Genomic DNA, 22894 nt, shown 5'->3' with positions numbered 1-22894 from the left:
TAATACTTAACAATTATTTAGATAATATACACATATCAAAAAACTGAAAACAATATTTCATTATCGTTGAGTCATTTTGATCCGTTTTTCAATTATTTTCAATCATTCTATTATCATTCCATCTTCATTATGAGTTTCACAGTGTGCCGTCAGCACATTACAGCTTACGTATTAGGTCATGCATCATATAACATTAATATGTATTGTGTCATTAATTGTACTTCAGTCTTAAATTGGCTCAAATATAAAGAGGTTGTCAATCCGGTGTTTAATTTCCGCTATCCTAAATATATAAAGCCGCTACAATTTGGTGACCCCGACAACAACACCCGACAACAACACCTGACAAACAACAACGCCTGACAACACGACAACCTGACAACGTATTTCGTGACCCCGGACTTTACACGAAGCCATAAGAAAAAATAAAAATGACAACTGAAAATAGAGCTCCGTCAGCAAGCACAGCATCCGAGAGAACAGCTACATCATCAGAATTTTGGTGCGAACAAGCCCATATTCGCAAACTACAAGAGCATGTAGCTCAGTTATCAAGACAAATAATTGAATTGCAGAATATGGAAACAACTCGTCACAGAAAACGAAATAATAATATTCATAATCGCTATCGTCCTATATCCCGTGGACGTAACATGATACGGCGTGAGCCGCGGAGCGCCGACAGTCTTTGTTATTACCACACGCGATTTTATTATAGAGCTAACAAATGTATAGAGCCGTGTGCTTGGAATAAAAAAACTAAACAGCAGGAAAACTAGAAAGAGTGCAATCGCAGGCGGAGATTTGCACTATTAAGCCATCGCACCGCCTTAACATTACCGATAGAACATCGGGACTAAAATTTTTAATTGATACGGGAGCAAATATATCAGTGATACCTGTGACTAAAACTCTGCATAAGCGACCGAAGTGCGATAATTACGAGTTATACGCTGCTAACGGAAGCGTTATAAAGACTTATGGTGTAAAGACACTTACATTAGATTTAAAATTACGTAGACCTTACCGGTGGACTTTTATTATAGCCGAAGTGAAACAAGCAATATTAGGTGCTGATTTTTTGGGACATTACAAACTTTTAGTGGACATTCATCGTCAAAAATTAATTGATACAGTTACAAACTTATGTGCAATCGGTTCAGTAACTTTGAGTCAACATATACCAGTGAACACAATCGACTTTAATCATAAATATAGTGATCTGTTATCGCAATTTCCGAACATAACTAAGCCAATGCGTTTCATAGAGACTCCACGACATTCTATAGTCCATCACATCGAAACAAGCGGCCCACCCGTATTTTCGCGACCGCGACCTCTACCGCCTGACAAGTATAATAAAGTTCGCGCAGAATTTCAGCGAATGCAAGAGATGGGGATTTGTCAACCTTCAAAAAGTTGCTGGGCCAGTCCTTTACATGTAGTAATGAAAAAGAACGGAGATATTAGACCCTGTGGAGATTATCGACGCTTAAATGCTATAACTAAGCCGGACCGATATCCCATACCGCGTATACAAGACTGTACATACCTATTGGCAGGAAAAACTATATTTTCAAGGCTAGATTTGCAACGTGCCTATCATAATATTGGTGTCGCCGAATCAGATATTGAGAAAACAGCTATAACTACACCCTTTGGTTTATATGAATTCAAAAGAATGACTTTTGGTCTGAAAAATGCAGCGCAGACATTCCAACGATTTTTAAACAACGTTGTGTTCCGTGACCTTCACTTTCCAACTAATTCCGAAAATAGTAATGGCGAGAAAAGCGAGGAAAATGTTCCATTTTTATTTTCCTACATCGATGACGTCATCATTGCATCATCAGGACACCAGAGCCATACAAAACACTTACGAATGGTTTTCGAACGTTTGAACGAATTTGGAATCACTATCAACTTATCAAAATGTGAATTTGGCAAGACGGAATTAAGTTTTTTGGGATTTAACATTTCACAACAAGGATTAAAACCATTGGAAGATAAGGTCAAGGTCATAAAAGAATACCCAAAACCACAGACAGTCGAAGAATTAAGACGATTTCTAGGAATGCTAAATTTCTATAGACGTCATTTACCTCATGCTGCAGAAATACAGTCAAAGCTTAATCAATATATTCATAACTCCGGTAAGAAAGATAAAAGTCCGATACAATGGACTGATGAAGCATCGGCAGCCTTCGAGCAATGTAAACAAAACCTTCAAAGTGCCGTTACATTGTCATTTCCCGCTGCAAACGCGTCTATTGCTATTATGACTGATTGTTCTAGCACATGTGCCGGTGCAGTACTTCAACAGAGAGAAGGAAACTCATGGAAGCCTCTCGGATTTTTTTCGCAAAAATTAAGCGAAGCGCAACAACGCTATAGTACATTCGATCGAGAGTTGCTAGCTATATACATGGCTATAAAACATTTTAGATATATGGTCGAAGGCAGACCATTAACCGTGTATACTGATCACAAGCCTTTAATTCATACATTCAAAAATAATACAATCAGCAAAAATGATACGCCGCGAAGATTACGTCATCTCGATTTCATACTGCAATTTTGTACATCGATCGAGCATATAAGCGGATCAGAAAATGTAGTGGCTGACGCTTTATCAAGGATAGCTACAATAGATATGCCATCGCCCATCGATTATGAAAAACTAGCTAAAGCACAAGAAAATGACGAGGAACTCAAATTATTACTACAATCGAAAAATCTAAACTTTAAAAAGATAATTTTACCACCTAGTAACATGCCAGTGTATTGTGATGTAACTATGCAGAACGCAAGACCATATTTGCCCGAAGAATTTCGTATATCGGCTTACAACGCCATACATGGAATTAGTCATCCTAGCATACGTACGACACGAAGACTCTTGCGAGACAGATTTATATGGACATCTATAAACAAAGATGTTACCAATTGGACACGTGCATGTATAGAGTGTCAACGTTCCAAAGTGCATAGGCATACTATTTCGCCTACTGGAACTTTTACGAAAAGCGACCGATTCGAGCATTTACATATCGACATCGTTGGTCCTTTACAATATTGCAATGGTTATCGATACATTTTAACCATGATCGACAGAAGTACTTCATGGCCAGAAGCTTTTCCCATAAAAGATATTACAGCAGAGACTGTGGCTGAAATTGTCTATACAGGATGGTTATGTCGGTTTGGATGTCCTATACGGATAACTACCGATCAAGGACGACAATTCGAGTCAAGCTTATTTACAAATTTATCAAAGCGAATGGGTATTAAAAAGATAAGGACTTGTGCATATCACCCGCAAGCGAACGGTGCTATAGAAAGATGGCACAGAGTATTAAAAACAGCTCTTATGTGTAGAGGTAATACAGTCGACTGGGTTGGACAATTACCATCTGTTTTGTTTGGACTAAGGGCGAGTCTACGAGACGACACTCAGACAAGTGCCGCCGAAATGGTTTATGGTGAAGCAATAAGATTACCCGGAGATTTTTTCCAGCTGCAAAAGCTTAATATTTCCGAGACTGAAACATTCCTTAGCCAACTGCGTGAGAAAATACACAACATATCGTCAGTTCCTAAAAGAGAATCCAGTAAACGCAATATATTTGTTCACCCAGAATTGCAAAAATGCACACATGTATTTGTACGTTGTGACAAAATGGTTAAATCGCTGACACCTCCATATCAAGGACCTTACAAAGTTTTGGAAAGAAATGATAAATATTTCAAAATATTACAGGCAGACAAAGAGAACATAATTAGTATTGATCGACTTAAACCAGCCTTTATAATAAACATTGATGACAATAATTATAGTCCGAATACGGTAGCGCAAGCGCCTAATGTAAACAACTTGCCGACTGTAACACGATCAGGTCGCATTGTTAAACCTGTCGTAAGATTTAAATTGTAATTAGAAGTACATGTTTATTTTATTTTTTATATCAATGCATTATGTTTATATTAACTTTTCAAATTTATTTTTACATTTATTTCTATTGTTTTATTTACATTTTTAACTGTATAATGTTGTTTTTTGCTATACACTTTTATATACACATTTTATTATATTATATACCTTTTGCAATTTTCTTAGACAATTTGAAATTAGAAATTTAAAGTTCATGCTTATTGATGTATAAGGATTATTTTTTATGTTTGTGATGATTATTATATTATACAAGTAATATTAATTAATGTTAAAAAAAAAATTTTTCAATGTATAATTTTTTTTCAAATTTAGGGGAAAGCTATGTGCCGTCAGCACATTACAGCTTACGTATTAGGTCATGCATCATATAACATTAATATGTATTGTGTCACTAATTGTACTTCAGTCTTAAATTGGCTCAAATATAAAGAGGTTGTCAATCCGGTGTTTAATTTCCGCTATCCTAAATATATAAAGCCGCTACACACAGTTTATAAATGTAACCAACATTTTATGGTAACTAAAATACGTGAACAGTGATTTACATTCGATTTTTTCAATGTATCTAGTAAAAACCGCATCGATCGTTGAACCATATCTCGTGGTGTCGTATCGTATCCTTTCAAGATTAAATACTTCTCTCAAGTATTCAATGAGTGGAGCAGATTCTTCTTTCTTGAAATCTGTATTAAAATCACCAGACAAAATAACAGGCATTCGTGAATATATTTCTCGAGAACGGAAGATTTGAGCTGATGACGTAGCAAATGGAGCTAGATGAAAACCTAGAAAATCCATTACATCATCTATTTTTTGATTTACTTTAATATATATTGACGCAATCACGGTTTTTCTGTTTTCATCAAGTTGACAAATAACTGCACAAAAATCTCCCACAGTAGATTCGGAAGCAGTTGCTTGACTTACACTCATGTTATTCATGTATGCTTGCATTACTGAAGGAACCCTCAATGAATTATCCTTGTTTGTTAGTATAGCTACTCCACCATATCGAGACTATGTTTCTGCCTACTCACACAATGAAAATTGGGAATATTTATTTTTTATTTACATTATCATCGTATTTGTACGATAATTATCGTATTGTAGGTACGCTAATTATCGTACGTCACGCGACATGCGCTACACAGACCATCTCATTATCATGTATTGTTTCACTTTAAATTATCGTATACGATAATTATCGTACGTCACGCGACATGCGCTACACAGACCAAAAAGTTTGAGACGATGTAATAAAAGTTTCACTTAAAAAAAAACAATTTAATAATTTTATAAGTATCTAAGGCATTTTTTAATAAGTAGCACATTGGGAGAGTCAAGTTGACGGCGGAGTATTAGTGATTGGTATTATATGTTATCGGTAAAGTGTCTAATTCGTAAAACAAATGTAAGTTTACACTTTAATAATAATAATAGAATAGGACTTTAGGATCCTTTAGCTGGTAACCCTATTTTACTAACCTGTCATGGCGGCGACTCGACGTCGTACACATTCTAATGGAATTCAATAATTCCATTAGAATGTGTTACTTTGTTACGTTTTGCACTTTGTTACGTTTTTCACTCTCACAAAATGTTTTAACTTTTAAAACCATTTCTCTTTCACCACTTCTAAGCGTATGCGGCATGATGCCAATCTCTAAAACATTAATATATCTCGGCAAAACCTCGACAACTCTGTAACGCTTCTAAGCTCTTTGACGTTTTTGACAGTCAGGTATGCCAACATAACGGCAGGGGAACTCTTTCGTGAAACGCACTCTACCTGTGAAAATCTCCCTTGCATTCCATGATTTTGGAAGCCTTCAATTATATCTTCCTTTGGGTTGTACCACAAATGTTTCCTGATGGACATCTCATCCCATAAAAGAGTGAATTCCCTCTCAGATGGCAGCAAGGATTTGGAACATTTTTTCAAAATTTGCAAAATTTGTTTATTTGGCCCAGCATTTGTTTTTTATTTAATTATATCCTTAATATATAATTTAGTTTCATTTATTCTCCCTATATATCTCTTTTAAACATAACATTGAACCCTAAAAATACGTCATGAATTCAGTAAATCTTAAAGTGTCAAGGCCCAAGCGGAGGCAGAAGATATTATTTTAACGAACTGAAAAATAACAGTTATTTTAACTTTAACATAAAGGCACTACTCCCCCCCTATTAGAATTCAAAACAAGTAAAAAAATTTTTTCCATAAAACCGCGCTCCACCCTACGGTACAGTCGTAGCGACAAAGTAGTGGCGTAAATTTTTTTGCTCAGTCGGAGAAATTTCATCGAAATTCGGACTTCACATATTTTCTTCCAAGCCTTGGTATTGAGTTGAAATGTATCTTGTACCACCATGGGGGTGTTATATCGAAGTGGTGGTTCCCAAAAAAATTTCACGTTTTGTTTATATTTTTCAAAATTGTCGCTCAAGGTACCGATATTACTGAAATCACTTTTCAAAATAAGTTTCCCCAAAGACCATAATAGGCCTTAGCCTGGCATCGCCGTCTTTATATAGCTTGTTTTTTATAAGGTATATCAAAAATGTACTTGTTTTTTATTTAATTATATCCTTAATATATAATTTAGTTTCATTTATTCTCCCTATATATCTCTTTTAAACTTAACATTGAACCCTAAAAATACGTCATGAATTCAGTAAATCTTAAAGTGTCAAGGCCCAAGCGGAGGCAGAAGATATTATTTTAACGAACTGAAAAATAACAGTTATTTTAACTTTAACATAAAGGCACTACTCCCCCCCTATTAGAATTCAAAACAAGTAAAAAAATTTTTTCCATAAAACCGCGCTCCACCCTACGGTACAGTCGTAGCGACAAAGTAGTGGCGTAAATTGTTTTGCTCAGTCGGAGAAATTTCATAGAAATTCGGACTTCACATATTTTCTTCCAAGCCTTGGTATTGAGTTGAAATGTATCTTGTACCACCATGGGGGTGTTATATCGAAGAGGTGGTTCCCGAAAAATTTCACGTTTTGTTTATATTTTTCAAAATTGTCGCTCAAGGTACCGATATTACTGAAATCACTTTTCAAAATAAGTTTCCCCAAATACGGGCATACCTAGACCATAATAGGCCTTAGCCTGGCATTGCCGTCTTTATATAGTTTGTGGCCTAAATCCCAGAGTGGTTCACGAAGACGAACGTCTATGTCTCCGTCTCCTCTTGATATAGATTTTCAAGGAACAAATGTACTCTTTCATATTATTTAAAAATTTGTTATCAAGACAAATAGGATTAGTAAAACCAAAGCAATCATGTTTTCATAATATCAAACAATTTTTTAAAATGTTATTAATATCTGCAAACATGGTACAGCTTCTCTTACAAGTCTTCTACGTCCGCCCTTGGTTATGTATATGCTCCGGCATGAAGTGTATGGAACATATAACACTATGTTCACGAGGTGTCCAGAGAGGATCGCCTCGATTTCTTCGTACTACCTCAATCCAGTGTTGTTTAGAGGATTGTTTTATGGGAAATCTGTAAAACATTTTTTATTAATATAATATTTTTTTCGACCTATACTAGATCATACAGATTTAATTTTGCGACTGACGTACGCACTGATGGTCGGTGAAGCTCTGCAACCGGCCTTATGCTTTTCTGTAGTCTATAAATTTTGTTCATCTTTCTCTTCATTTTTAATAGTTGTTCTTTCATTTTGAAACTGCATTTATTTTGGGAAGTTCCTTGACATACTTCAAGCTTATTTTGTGCACAAGGAGGATTTGGGATATCCAAGTGAGATTCCAAAACAGGAAGACCCATTTTAGATGTGCCAGCAACAATGCAATGCCAGCAGAAAAATATCGATAATCGAATAATCGATAAGTTATGTAAATAAATGTGTAACATAAGTAAATATTATGTTCAATATGTTATTAAAGGAGAAATGTATGAAGAAAGTATAAATCAGGAGGTAATTTTCAATAGCAGTCAAATCCACTTTATGTCAAATTGAGAAAAGTTTACAATGTACATTCGTATAACGTCATGAGGTATGTTGTTGTGACGCTTTCAATGTTAAGTATAGATTACTATGGGGTTCAAGGTTATTAAATAATAACAAAAATACAGTTAATGCTTACAATTACAGAAAAAACTGAGATTCAGACTCCCTGAAGTATATAATAATAAATTTTGCTCAGCTGATATATTTTGTTTATCACGCCCTAGATTTAAAAGTGCAATTCTTCAGATTATAAATAACTTAAATAAGTAATACACACACACACTCACACACACACACACACACACACGCAGACCCTAACACACACACTCATTTACACGTCCACTCATTCTCTCACATTGTCACCTACCTTAACAGGCTCAATTTCATTTCTGTTTTTCTCAGCTGTAATGTTATATTGTTGATATTGCTTGTTCACGAGAAGTCACATTTAATTCATTTATGTTTTGTGTTTCATCAAGAATGTTTTGTTAAAGTTAAGATAAGTTTGTTAAAGTAAAAGAAAACAATTATTGTACCTTTGTAATTTGCCGTTTTTTGTCACACAATTTTACTATTATCGGTGTGCCTTGTAATTGGCGTTTTTATATGTAATTAGTATAATATTTTATCTTATCAACAGCTGTAAGGTACCTTTTATGAATAAAATAAAATAAAATAAATTAAAAAACGGATTTGACTTATTTTGTTCCTAAGTTGTGGATTTGACTAATTTTGTTTAAAAGCTGTCAGGATTTGACTAATTTTGAACAATCCAACTAAACTATTTAAATAGGGTTGTCAAATGCTACTTATAAGGTTTTTTTAATATTAAATGAAACAATTGACATGAATATAATATAAGAAATTATTTATTTAAAGAACATTGACGTTGATAACGAGATAAGAACATCTCTTCGTAAATCCAGGTTTTCCTGAACCGTTGCCTTCGTCAAATCCTTGGTATCTACTGGCCCAAGACGATATCCAATGAGATATCCAGCTTTGGGTACGCTGTGGTGAGATCGCGATTGACCAACAAATTAAACGCCGCAAGTGGAACTGGATTGGCCACACGCTCCGAAGGGAAACTGAACATATTCCAAGGCAAGCCTTAGACTGGAACCCCCAAGGAAAGCATAAGCGTGGTCGTTCTAAACAAACCTGGCGGCGGACAGTCATAGACGAAGCCAAGAAAATCGGGAAAACCTGGAGCGAAATCAAAAGGGAAGCTCTCGACAGAAACGCCTGGCGGAGCACTGTGGATGCCCTCTGCCCCAGCTAGGGGACACAGGAACATAAGTCAAGTAAGTCAAGTCAAAGACGTTGATAACGAACTTACGAATAGTACTTATTAGCACGAAACAGAATAATCTTCATTCAAGATCGGTTTTTATTATACTTTCTAATATTTTTATATCACAATCATATGACATACAAATATTTTTATCTTAGATTAAAATCACTCCCAATACTATCTTCACTTCAAACACTACGATAAACATAATTTAATCAATGTTATTCATTAAATTAGTTGTAGTATCGAAATGCTACAGGAAATTAAATATTTAGCATGGATCAATTTATAAACAAGAAAAATATTCTATGAACACGAAATAAAGAAATAATTATTTAACTTGATAAAATTATTCAAAAAAAAGTGGTTAAACACCTTGTGTTCGTGATATCTATATCATATCTCCAACACAAGGTTCTTCAACATGTTCTTCGCATAATAACTCCTCATCATCATCCACATTAATATTATTAGCATTATTTCTGTGACAGTCTATAACAGTTTTGTAATAGTCAAGGTCCTCTCTTTGCATCCAGTCTTTACCAAAATGTTTCGCTAGTAGCTTATCTACATCATCAATTTTTAATTTTTTTATTTTAGTTCGGGTGGTGATAGGATTTGGTGATATGTCTGAAGCATATTTGCCTGGTTTAGTTATGGAACGTCGAGAACCAGTATCATTCTGGTAAAATGGTAAAATCTTTCACTATAATTCCTCGAGAATCACTTTTCATTCTTGTGAATACGAACCTCTACCAAGACATTATTTTAAAGTGAAAAGCTTGGGTTCCCTTATGGATTTTTTGGCTTGCTGTCTTCCAAACACATACGTCAATGTCTTTTAGATGAAAAACAGTCGCATGCTTTTTTATTATATCAACATACTCATTAGGTTGTACAATGGTATTTCTCTTCCTGATCTCTTTTTCGGTAACACCAAACACCCTATCGGGTGGAATAAATGAATGTCCCGTGACCGGGAAAATAAGTTCCACCCTTTTTAGTGATTTTGGTGCGCTGCTGCTGAACCATTTGGAAATCATTCCGATAGTAGTGGAGTTCTTATTTTGGCCTGAGCACCCATCAGCCATTAGTCGGAGTACTTGTATACCAGTGAAATCTACATTATTTTGTAGGCAGTGATATAGTGCACTTGATAGTTCGTTTGACCCCTTTGCATGAACATCTTCGGTCCATACATAAGAAAATACATTTTCTTTTGTCAGTTCTGCATGGGAATGACCTACAACTATTGTATAGTTGTAAATATACAATTGGAATAATATGTACTTTGGTCAGGTACTTTTGGTAATGGTTCGTTTTTACGACAGTCAAAAGATAATATTTTTACTGTGGGGTCCATGTCTTGCAGGAGTGTAAAAAATGATTTGCTTCTTTTTTCATGAACTGCTAGTTCAACTTGAATTTGGGCCTTGGTTGAATCGTCCTTCTCAATTTTGATTTTTTCCTTCAATTCTATGCATGTGGAACACATATCACTTCTTGGATGACTGAAACTTAAGTTAAATTTCGTGTTAAATATTTTTCTAAATTATGACTCTTTGCAATGACAGAACTGTGAATTTTCTTCGATAAACATTTTGAACATTGATGCAATGCTTAACTCTGATGGCAGATAGGTACGTCGACTTTTAGATCGGCAGTAGTGCGATTCAACACCCTTAAATTTCTTTATAAATGAGGTAATTTCATCTCTCAATCTCATGTTTTTGATCGACTTTCTATCCCCACCACGTTTTTCTACAGCCATCAATCTGGTTTTTTGGTGTCTTGTTAACACTCCTCTCACTCGACCCTTTTTAATTGATAGAGCTTTTAAAAAGAAATTACGGCACACAGGTATCATCGCCCCTCTAGAATCTCTTAAATTATAAACGATGCTCATATTTTTGGCATTGCCTCTTCCATTTACTGATCTTTTACGGACAGGGACAACAGTTTTGCAGGCTTTTATGATAAAATCATCTTGATACCGTTTATCAGGGTAAGCGTAGAACTGTTCATGAAATCGTTTCATATCTTGCATAGATATATTTATACATCTATATGCCTCACTGTTGTGTCTGCACGGATATCTCGACGGCAAATCGAAAGCTGAATACCTGAAAACGAAAAAAAACAGCCAACTTTAAATCATTTTATTTCTTTGAAAAATATTAACATTATAAAGTGTAAAGTGAAAAAGTTGCACAACCCTAACTTCAATAAAACTAACGAAATGTTCGACAAATTACTGACCTCTTATTTTTCTTTTCTCCGCGACTATTTGGTCCTTGTACAGATTTCCTCTTCTTTGCCTGATAGCTAGGCACTTCCTCAACACTCTTCTCCATTTTATTCACTTATTATTTAGGTTTTTTCAATAAAAAAACATTAATTATCACGACACAAAAAAAAAAACGTTAGGTGCCCACGCGCTGTCTCAATGTATGGAGATCGTAAGATGGCGGCCGGGGTTTGGAGCGACGTGATTGGCTCATACGGATTTGACCATGTTTGTAAGTAAGCCGGTGTGGAATAGGCTAATTTTGAAACTAAGTAAATTTTGTAGCTCTGTACCCTAAGTCACGCAAATCAAGCAGCAAGTTATAATTTGTAAAAAAAAATAAACTTTGTGATCCTGAGAGTTAGTAACAGGCAATTTTTGTAGCAATGATTTCACTACTCTAGCTCCTAATGGATCGGTTGAACTTTCCACTGATTTATCGCAATAGACGTCAGAGCCAATAGCAATATCCATCTGAACTAGTAATGACCCAATTTTTATAGCCAAAGCGTACAGGTTTCCTTCTTATAAATTGTTTAGCTGGATGGTGTCCGAAATATTTTATCATTGATTCATCAATGGACAAATCCTCGTGAAACACCCCGCACTGGCATGCTTTTTTTCCAATAAATTGCACAATGGTTTCAGTTTGTACATTTTATCATTACTTTCTAGAGGTATTGTCAGCAAAGGGCAAGTTTCTTTTTATTTTAAAAACGACAATTATTACACACTTTACATACATATACACACAATTAAACATACTTTACACTTTATAATAATAGACCGCCTCCTTGGTACAGTGGTTGACGCGTGAGCGTAGCACGTGAGGGGTCCTGGGTTCGATTCCCGGTGGAGACGAAGAAAAAAAATGTCTCGGTCTGGCAGGCTGATCACCTACTTGTCCCTAAAGAAAATCGATCAGTGAAACATATTATGTATAATGCATCTGCCCCTTACCCCACTAGGGGACATGGGACTTAACACTACCCACTTAATAATAAATTGTGTTAAGTTATATAAATTTAAAATACAGTAATTGTAAAAATTATTAGCTTGTATCTACATCTTTGTTTGTGTATTTTTAATATTTCAATCTCTTTCTTAATTTTTTCATTTAAATTATCTATCATATTTTTATTACTTATATAATAATCAGCTACAGCATTATTCCTGTTGATTCGAGTTTGAATGTCCTCATTTGTCAATTTTTGAATCTTTTTTTGAATCTTTGAATATAATTGTTTACATGAAAACAATTATATACCTAACATAAATAAATAATTGGTGACAATCAAATCATTTTCGATTCATTAAAAACCGGAACATTTAAAAAATCACGTGTTTTGAGATAAGTATGTAGAATGGTGAGGAATTTAATACTTTATCCGAATCACTAAGTTAATCGGGTTTTCGAGGACAAGTTGTAATGGCGGAATTAAAATAACTTATTATCTTTAACCAGGCTGCTTCCTTCAACTGAATATTTGAGGCGTTTGTGACTTAAGTAGTCACTACTGAATTGGCTTCCACCATATTGATCAGTTGCATGACCTGTAAAGTTCTTTACTCAAAGGCTTCTTTATCTGAAATAAACATAAACGTTATGAGAGCTACTAACCATTTTGAGAGGTCAAGAAGCAACTTGCCAATTTAAGAACTTTCTTCGAATACTTTGAAAATCTACTACGTTCAATTGGACCGCACATTGCAAAACAAAATACCAAATTTCAAGAGGCTATATGCATTCAATAGAGGCTTGCGGTGACGTTGCGTTTTATGGCAAGTGGAGATTCGTTCACCAGTCTCCAATTTACTTTTAAATAAAATAAAAAATCATTTATTTGTTTCCTAACACAGTGTAGTACAATAAGTTTTGAATACAGTAAAAATTGCATATTATAATAACGGGCACGTAATAGAGATACACTAGTCCCCACACTAGGATCCCCTGTGTTGTGGGAAACTAGTCTCTTCCAATGTTACAAAAATAATTTTAATAAAAACAATATGGTTAAAGAAGTAAACTTATATAAAATCAGAAAAACGTTTGATGGTATCTGATAAAGTGGATTGTGTATCGACGGAGGATGGCTGCTGATAAGAGGAGTCAATCTCATTTAGATTGGTAGACAGACGAGAGGTTGAGGGTGATGCTGAATATTGATTGAACGAATAACCTGTGTGGTAACCAGTGCGATAAGTTGCTTGAGAATCTGAATATTCATAATGGTCCATGTCAGCTTTCATGATAATTTAAAAGATTGCATGCTGCATTGCTACCAGCCGACGGCATCAATACTCTACTGCAAACAGAACGAAGCAAAGTCATCAATGTATTTAGTAGGGCAACAGGATTTGAGTTCTCACTCTCAAAGTCTGTATTCCAATTTGTACGTCATTTAGGATGCTCCTTAAAAAGTTCATGTAAAGTAAACTTTTCTCATCGGCATACATGGAATGAAGTTGGTCTGTGTAACATAAAAATACATAAAAATTGCTGTGTATATTTGTGTAAACAAGGAAACACAAACTTCATGTCATATTCTGCAAATGGGTTGCTTTTAAGAGAAACTACTGGATTTGATAAATATAGAGAAACATCATCATGAGATTTCTTTTTCTTTTTGTGTCCATGTGCTAACTCCTTATGATATTTCCAAAAATTGTAATCAGGTGGTGCAGTAGACGAGACATTATCTTCTGACTCACTTGGGCTGCTTAGTTGTCCGACAACCACAGCAGTTCTAAGTTTTTTAATGGGTCTTGGACATGCAAGTGTTTGAACCTAGGGTCTAGAATTGTTGCAATGGCTGCATAATAATTCAATTCAATCATCCCATATCTCCTTTTCAGCTCTTTCATCAGTAAAACATCTTTACATTCATAAATTATAATATATTATAGTACCTTAGGAGAGTGAAGTGGCCTTTCATGTTTAGCTTTAGGATTTTTGCTGCTCCAATACCTGCCATTCTGTTTGTTTACATGTCCATTTAGGTGGAAATGGGCTTCGTGAGAGAATAAGATGTCAAAATTACTGAATCGAGTTAACATTGTTTCGGCATATGACTTACGCAAATTTAAATCATTAGGGTTTACTTATTGCACTAGCTGGATCTTATATAGATGTAATTTCAAATCTAATTTCAAAATACGGCGTAATGATGTGCGGAATAATCCTAATTCAGCCGAACGTTTGCGTGTCGATAAATCTGGATCACGTCGAACAGAAGCGGAAAGAGTAAGATTTGAGATAAGTATGTAGAATGGTGAGGAATTTAATACTTTATCCGAATCACCTAAGTTAATCGGGTTTTCGAGGACAAGTTGTAATGGCGGAATTAAAATAACTTGTTATCTTTAACCAGGCTGCTTCCTTCAACTGAATATTTGAGGCGTTTGTGACTTAACTAGTCACTACTGAATTGGCTTCCACCAAATTGATCAGTTGCATGACCTGTAAAGTTCTTTACTCAAAGGCCTCTTTATCTGAAACAAACATAAACGTTATGAGAGCTACTAACCATTTTGAGAGGTCAAGAAGCAACTTGCCAATTTAAGAACTTTCTTCGAATACTTTGAAAATCTACTACGTTCAATTGGACCACACATTGCAAAACAAAATACAAAATTTCAAGAGGCTATATCCATTCAATAGAGGCTTGCGGTGACGTTGCGTTTTATGGCAAGTGGAGATTCGTTCACCAGTCTCCAATTTACTTTTAAATAAAATAAAAAATCATTTATTTGTTTCCTAACACAGTGTAGTACAATAAGTTTTGAATACAGTAAAAATTGCATATTATAATAACGGGCACGTAATAGAGATACACTAGTCCCCACACTAGGATCCCCTGTGTTGTGGGAAACTAGTCTCTTCCAATGTTACAAAAATAATTTTAATAAAAACAATATGGTTAAAGAAGTAAACTTATATAAAATCAGAAAAACGTTTGATGGTATCTGATAAAGTGGATTGTGTATCGACGGAGGATGGCTGCTGCTGATAAGAGGAGTCAATCTCATTTAGATTGGTAGACAGACGAGAGGTTGAGGGTGATGCTGAATATTGATTGGACGAATAACCTGTGTGGTAACCAGTGCGATAAGTTGCTTGAGAATCTGAATATTCATAATGGTCCATGTCAGCTTTCATGATAATTTAAAAGATTGCATGCTGCATTGCTATCTTTGTTTGAGCACTATAAGTGTCCATTTTTGAAGTCAAAAAATGAGTAATCAGTATATCAGGTGCTCCAAGCTAAATAATCATTGTCAGTTGTTGCAGCCGACGGCATCAATACTCTACTGCAAACAGAACGAAGCAAAGTCATCAATGTATTTAGTAGAGCAACAGGATTTGAGTTCTCACTCTCAAAAGTCTTTATTCCAATTTGTACGTCATTTAGGATGCTCCTTAAAAAGTTCATGTAAAGTTAACTTTTCTCATCGGCATACATGGAATGAAGTTGGTCTGTGTAACATAAAAATACATAAAAATTGCTGTGTATATTTGTGTAAACAAGGAAACACAAACTTCATGTCATATTCTGCAAATGGGTTGCTTTAAAGAGAAACTACTGGATTTGATAAATATAGAGAAACATCATCATGAGATTTCTTTTTCTTTTTGTGTCCATGTGCTAACTCCTTATGATTTTTCCCAAAATTGTAATCAGGTGGTGCAGTAGACGAGACATTATCTTTTGACTCACTTGGGCTGCTTAGTTGTCCGACAACCACAGCGGTTCTCAGTTTTTTAATGGGTCTTGGACATGCAGGTGTTTGAACCTAGGGTCTAGAATTGTTGCAATGGCTGCATAATCATTCAATTCAATCATCCCATATCTCCTTTTCAGCTCTTTCATCAGTAGAACATCTTTACATTCATAAATTATAATATATGTGGGAATAGGATAAATAATTAAGATTGTATTTCATAACTACTTTTATTTTTAGTCTGTGCTTTTATATTATTTAATCTGTGGATATGTTATCTGTAGACTGTAGAACGATCTATGTTGTCTATGACTTGACTTAGTGTTTTTTGGGTACGATGTAATGGAGGATTGTTGAAATGTATTTTTGATATGTAACCGGTGTCTGGGAAATAAATCGATTGGGCGAATTTGGCTTTTCATTTACACCATCCCCACATAATTTGGGGGCTCGTCCGGGATACGGGATGGTGGAATAAAGAAAAAACAGACGAAGACTATGATGCCGGTGATTTAACCTGATTAAGAATTTACGAATTACGAACGAAGACTAAGATTTAAAGAAGCTTATGATTATACGATTACGACTTGAAGACTATAAAACTTTTTATTTACATTATTCAACATGCCGCCGAAACGAGTAAAAGATGATGATGATTGTGGTGAACCATCGCCGCGTATTTCCTTCAATGACTTAGAGAAATCAATGACGCCATTTTCGGGTGAATCGAAACATTCGTAAAAGATTTTGAAGATATTTCCTCTTTAATGCAATGGGGCGAAATAGAAAAACTCATATTTTCGAAGCGGCTTCTCGCGGGAACCGCCAAGCTATTTTTACGTTTACTAAGTGGGACCACCACGTGGGATACACTTAAGTCTGAGCTCCGTGAGGAATTTGGTAAGAAGTTGAACAGTGCAACTGTTCACAAGAGACTTTCAACTCGCCGGATGAAGATGAATGAGACTCATCAGCAATATTTTTTACATATGAAGGAACTTGCAGTACTTGGGAATGTTGAAGATGAAGCCCTGATGGAATATGTCATCGACGGTATTAAAGACAGTGAGTCCAACAAAAATATTTTATATGGCGCTTGTAACATTAAAGAATTCAGAAAGAAATTAGACATTTATTCAGAAATTAAGAAAAAATCATATTCACCTAATAAGATTCAAAGTAATTCAGTATCAAAGTCCATTGGCATGAAAATTCAAAAAACACTACGAGTAAAGAGATGTTTCAATTGTGGAGATTTAGATCATGAGTCGCCTAATTGTACTAAAGGCATTAAATGTTTTAAATGCAACTTGTTTGGCCATAAATCAACTGAATGTTCTAAAAGTATAAAAAAGAGTTTGGAAATTATGTCAACTAAAAATAATATTGATGTGAGACCTTTCAAGAAGCTGAAAATAAATAATATTGATGTAGAAGCCCTGATTGATACCGGAAGCGATGCTAATTTAATAATTATGTCTTATTTTAGGAAGATTCAAGGTGAAAAATTGTTATCTTATAGTTCAGGAACAACAGAAACTTTAACTGGAATAGCTGAAAAGGAAATTTATACAAAAGGATCTTTCACAGCAAAAATTGAAATTGATGATTGTTATTTTGAAACTTTATTTTATGTTGTTGATGATGGCGCTATCCCTGTCAACATTATATTAGGAAATCCTGTACTGAAAGAAGTAGAAATCAATTTTAAATCTGGAACTATCACTGCAACAAGAATATTACACCTTACAATGCTAGAGAATGAAAATGAAGATATCACAAATATTGAAAACAAAGAATATAAGAATAAAATACAGAATATTATAAAAGAATATAACCCCAAAAGATGTACTAAAGCATCAAATGTAAAACTTAAAATATTATTAACCGATGATGTACCAGTTTATCAGAATCCACGACGATTGTCACCTTTGGAGCTTAACATTGTTGACAAACAGATTAAAGAATGGCTTGATGAAGGAATAATAAAAACAAGTAAGTCTGATTATGCTAGTCCAATTGTGCTTGCAAAAAAGAAGAATGGAAACTATAGATTGTGTGTTGATTACAGGAAATTGAATAAGAAGATTATTAAAGAAAGATATCCACTACCACTCATTGAAGATCAATTAGACAGATTAACTTATGCAAAAATGTTTACCTCGCTTGATTTAAAAAATGGATTTTTACATGTGAATGTTCATATTAATAGTCAGAAGTATACATCATTTGTAACACCACGAGGTCAATATGAATTCATTAAGATGCCTTTTGGCTTATGCACTGCTCCTTCTGTTTTTCAGAGATTTATTAATGATATTTTTCAGGATCTTATTATGGATGGTATTGTTCTATCATATCTTGACGATCTCATTTTACCATTTCAATCTGCAGAGGAAGGATTTGTTAATTTACAAAAAGTATTTGACAGAGCTGAAGAGTATGGTTTATTATTTAACTGGGATAAATGTTATTTTATGCAAAAAAGTATTAATTACTTGGGTTATATTGTTGCAGAAGGTGAAATTAAACCTTCAGTGGAGAAAATTGCCGCTATAGAACATTTTCAGACTCCTCACAATATAAAGTCACTTCAAAGTTTCCTCGGACTAACAGGTTATTTTAGAAAGTTTATAAAGGATTATTCTTTAATAGCAAAACCTCTGACTGATTTACTAAAGAAAGGTACTGTTTTTAATTTTAACTTAGACTGTGAAAAAGCATTTCAGAAATTAAAGTTTATTTTATGTCAATCTCCAGTTTTGAAGATTTATGATCCGAATTTAGAAACAGAACTACACACAGATGCAAGTGCTGAAGGATATGGTGCTGTATTATTGCAAAGGAGTTTAACAGATAATAAGATGCATCCCGTTTACTACATGAGCAAGAAGACATCCGCTACTGAAAAAAAGTATCACAGTTATTATTTAGAAATATTAGCTATTGTTGAAGCTGTTAAAAAGTTTAGAGTATACTTGCTAGGTATTAAATTTAAAATTGTTACAGACTGCTCCGCCTTGACTATGACATTGCAGAAAAAAGACTTACCTCCGAGAGTAGCTCGCTGGGCGCTCTTACTTGAAGAATATGACTACACGATTGAACATCGGCCTGCAGCAAGGATGAAACATGCAGATGCTCTCAGCCGACAGCCTATAAAGAATATAATTGTACTTACCGATACCGCAGCACGCCTGCGAAGAGCTCATGATGATGATCTGCAAATAAAACTAATAAAGAAAGTATTAGAAAAGGAATCTTATGATGACTATGTTTTAGAGAATGGAATGTTATGGAAGATTAAGGATGGAAATAAATTAATGGTTGTACCTAAGAAAATGCAAAATGAAATTATAAGAAATCATCATGAAAACGGACATTTTGGTTGTGTTAAGACTGAGGAATTAATAAATAGAAATTATTATATGGAGAATTTAAAAGAAAAGATTAAAACAAACATTGATAATTGCGTGGAATGTATACTTAATTCAAATAAAAGAGGAAAGAAGGAAGGATTTCTACATGTAATAGATAAAGGTGATTTACCATTGTCTACTTACCATATTGATCATCTACGACTGTTGACTCATCTGGGACAGATGATTCTGCAGGATGACCGTGTGGGAATAGGATAAATAATTAAGATTGTATTTCATAACTACTTTTATTTTTAGTCTGTGCTTTTATATTATTTAATCTGTGGATATGTTATCTGTAGACTGTAGAACGATCTATGTTGTCTATGACTTGACTTAGTGTTTTTTGGGTACGATGTAATGGAGGATTGTTGAAATGTATTTTTGATATGTAACCGGTGTCTGGGAAATAAATCGATTGGGCGAATTTGGCTTTTCATTTACACCATCCCCACATATATTATAGTACCTTAGGAGAGTGAAGTGGCCTTTCATGTTTAGCTTTAGGATTTTTGCTGCTCCAATACCTGCCATTCTGTTTGTTTACATGTCCATTTAGGTGGAAATGGGCTTCGTGAGAGAATAAGATGTCAAAATTACTGAATCGAGTTAACATTGTTTCGGCATATGACTTACGCAAATTTAAATCATTAGGATTTACTTATTGCACTAGCTGGATCTTATATAGATGTAATTTCAAATCTAATTTCAAAATACGGCGTAATGATGTGCGGAATAATCCTAATTCAGCCGAACGTTTGCGTGTCGATAAATCTGGATCACGTCGAACAGAAGCGGAAACTTGCTGCTCGTTCTCTTCGCTCCGAGAAGTCCGAGAAGTCCGGAACAAAAACAAAACATTTAGTGTTCGTGTTTACCCGACTCTGGTCGGGCAATCACGAACACCTGGTGGGGCAATTGCGATCGTTCGCCATTGACCTAGACTAGCCTAAAAATGAGATCACATACGACAGATTAGTCACAATTTAACCTTAATTTTAAATCAGTTTGTGCGGCAAAGATCACAACGATAGCCATAAGAAGATGATTGTCCGTCTGTACATTTTTCGTGTGCCCAATTTTTGCAAACATAGCACTGGATCCAATCTTCACCATGTGGGCTATCTCCGTATTTTTCATGACAAAAAATGCAAAAATACTCTATATTTTCTTTGGCGCTCTTTGGTGTTCTTCTTTTCTTTATATTCTCATTGTCAAGACAAAACTCCTTAACATTTTTAAAATTTATTACAGCTTTTTTATTAGTTTCTAGTTTTTTAGCAGTCTTTTTTTTTTTGTTTTGCTTCTTCACCTTTTTCAGTATTCAGTCTCTTTAATGTGTTTTTTATTTTTTGTTTTTGATCGACTTCTTTCTTTTGTTTTGCAATTTTTTTATTGTACTTTAATTGAAGTTCATCTTTGACAGGTGTGCTAGTTAAAATAACGGAATGTTTCTTTTTGATGTTGCGCTTTGTAGTCTTAGGGGTAATAATAGGTAAGTTTACAATGTCAGATAGTGCAATAGCTACATGTTTTTCAGGAGATTCTGCTCTATGATCAAGTACATCCAGAACAGGTGCAGGAGCTTGTATGTCATTAGCTGGTACAAACACTGGTGGTTCAAGAGCAGGTACAAGAACTTGTGCTTCGGAAGCTTGTGGGTCAGGAACGTGTACTTGAGCTGGTACAAAGGCTGGTTGTGCAAGAGCAGGTACAAGAGCTTGTGCTTCGGAAGCTTGTGGGTCTGGAACGTGTACTTGAGCTGGTACAAAGGCTGGTGGTGCAAGAGCAGGTACAATAGCTTGTGCTTCGGAAGCTTGTGGGTCAGGAACGTGTACTTGAGCTGGTACAAAGGCTGGTGGTTCAAGAGCAGGTACAAGAGCTGGTGCTTCGGAAGCTTGTGGGTCAGGAACGTGTACTACAAAATTTTGTGCAGGTGGAGTTTGTGTGTCTTCGAATTCGATTGGATGCAAGGGATAGATTCCGGCAGCTCTAAAACCACCTGCTGCTTTTTCGAGATTGCTGCATCGATTGAAAGCTCTGGTGAATAATTCCACAACGTCATATTGTGTTATGGCCCTTCCAGGATGTTCTGCCATGTAATATTGGCACTCTCGGTTATATGCTGTCTTGATAGGTCCGTAGAATGTTAAGTCTAAAGGCTGTAGTCTGTGGGACGTATGTGGAGGCAGAGTCAATAGAACGATACCTTTGTCACGACATAACGTGTAGACATCAAGGCTGATATGGCTATCGTGGTTGTCCAAAACTAGGAGTATAGGATCATCCTTAGTAGGTTTGGCGTATGAAATGAAGTGGTGAAGCCATTCAACAAATAGACTCTCATTAATCCATCCCGAGTCTGACACAGCAGCAACCATATTTGCATTACCTCCTTTTAACAACTGTGCATTCATACGTTTTCTTTAAAAAAAAAAATGGAGGTATGTACTGACCAGCTGCACTAAATGCACATACCACTGTTGTCGTAGATCCTCTTTCACCACTTGTCGCATGCCCGATTTGTTTTTGGCCTTTTGGTGCCAAAATTTTTGCATTCCTTTGCACATTTGTGATGCCAGTTTCATCAACATTGAATATTTTATCTGGTTGAAAGTTATGTTTGTTTTGTAGTTCTATTAAATTGTTATAAAATAATTGTACTTCGGGGGCGTTAAACGAATTAATGCGATTTAGTGAGGTCGCCTCAGGTTTTCTCAGGGATATTCTAGGGTGCCTCTGCATAAAACCCCTATACCAATCTTTTCCGGCCATTTTCTTTGTTTGGTTAAAAGAATGCGGAAGTTTATTCTCCTCTGCGAATCTAAATGCAATTTTACGAACCATATTTATGGTTAATCCGTAAAACAGTTTGCTGCAATTTATAATGTGGTTTTCTAGTTCCAATTCTTGAAGATCCGAGAAGACGGATTTTCTCCCACACCTTGGTTGTTTAATGACCATCTTCTTCATGTGGTCAAATATTGTGGTTTTAGGCACCGAATATACAGTAGACGCTTTGCCTAAGGTTAACTTTTTGCTCTTAACATCTTCAATGGCCCTTTTTAGATCTTCCACGTTATATTTTGTTACCGTTTTTCGAGGTATTTCGGTAGTTTCGAGGCATCTATAACAAGTAACACATAATTGTTATAAAACAACACTAAACAAAACAAGTGAAGCAACAGACACATCAATATTTTCTATGATGGGGCAATGCCGAA

At 35.1% G+C, this 22894-nt stretch overlaps 1 protein-coding gene across 5 annotated transcripts; it reads left to right on the top strand.

The window, feature by feature from the left end:
• Positions 1-16982: 16982 nt before the first annotated feature.
• Positions 16983-20097, top strand: LOC123698364. 5 transcript variants are annotated; one of them, XM_045644973.1, is made up of 3 exons: positions 16983-18246; positions 18769-18867; positions 19261-20097. In XM_045644973.1, the coding sequence occupies exons 1-3, from the start codon at positions 17019-17021 to the stop codon at positions 19887-19889; spliced, it is 1956 nt and encodes a 651-aa protein (XP_045500929.1). In that variant the 5' UTR covers positions 16983-17018; the 3' UTR covers positions 19890-20097. The 5 variants fall into 5 exon arrangements, with proteins under 5 accessions (XP_045500929.1, XP_045500927.1, XP_045500928.1 ...); XM_045644971.1 differs by having other exon boundaries at positions 19012-20097; XM_045644972.1 differs by having other exon boundaries at positions 18769-18936.
• The last annotated feature ends 2797 nt before the right edge of the window (positions 20098-22894 follow it).

This window comes from Colias croceus, chromosome 16, assembly GCF_905220415.1.
Source record: "Colias croceus chromosome 16, ilColCroc2.1".
NCBI lineage: Eukaryota > Metazoa > Arthropoda > Insecta > Lepidoptera > Pieridae > Colias > Colias croceus.
The sequence above is the reverse complement of the archived record's forward strand: the minus strand, read 5'-3'. Positions and strand labels throughout refer to the sequence as shown.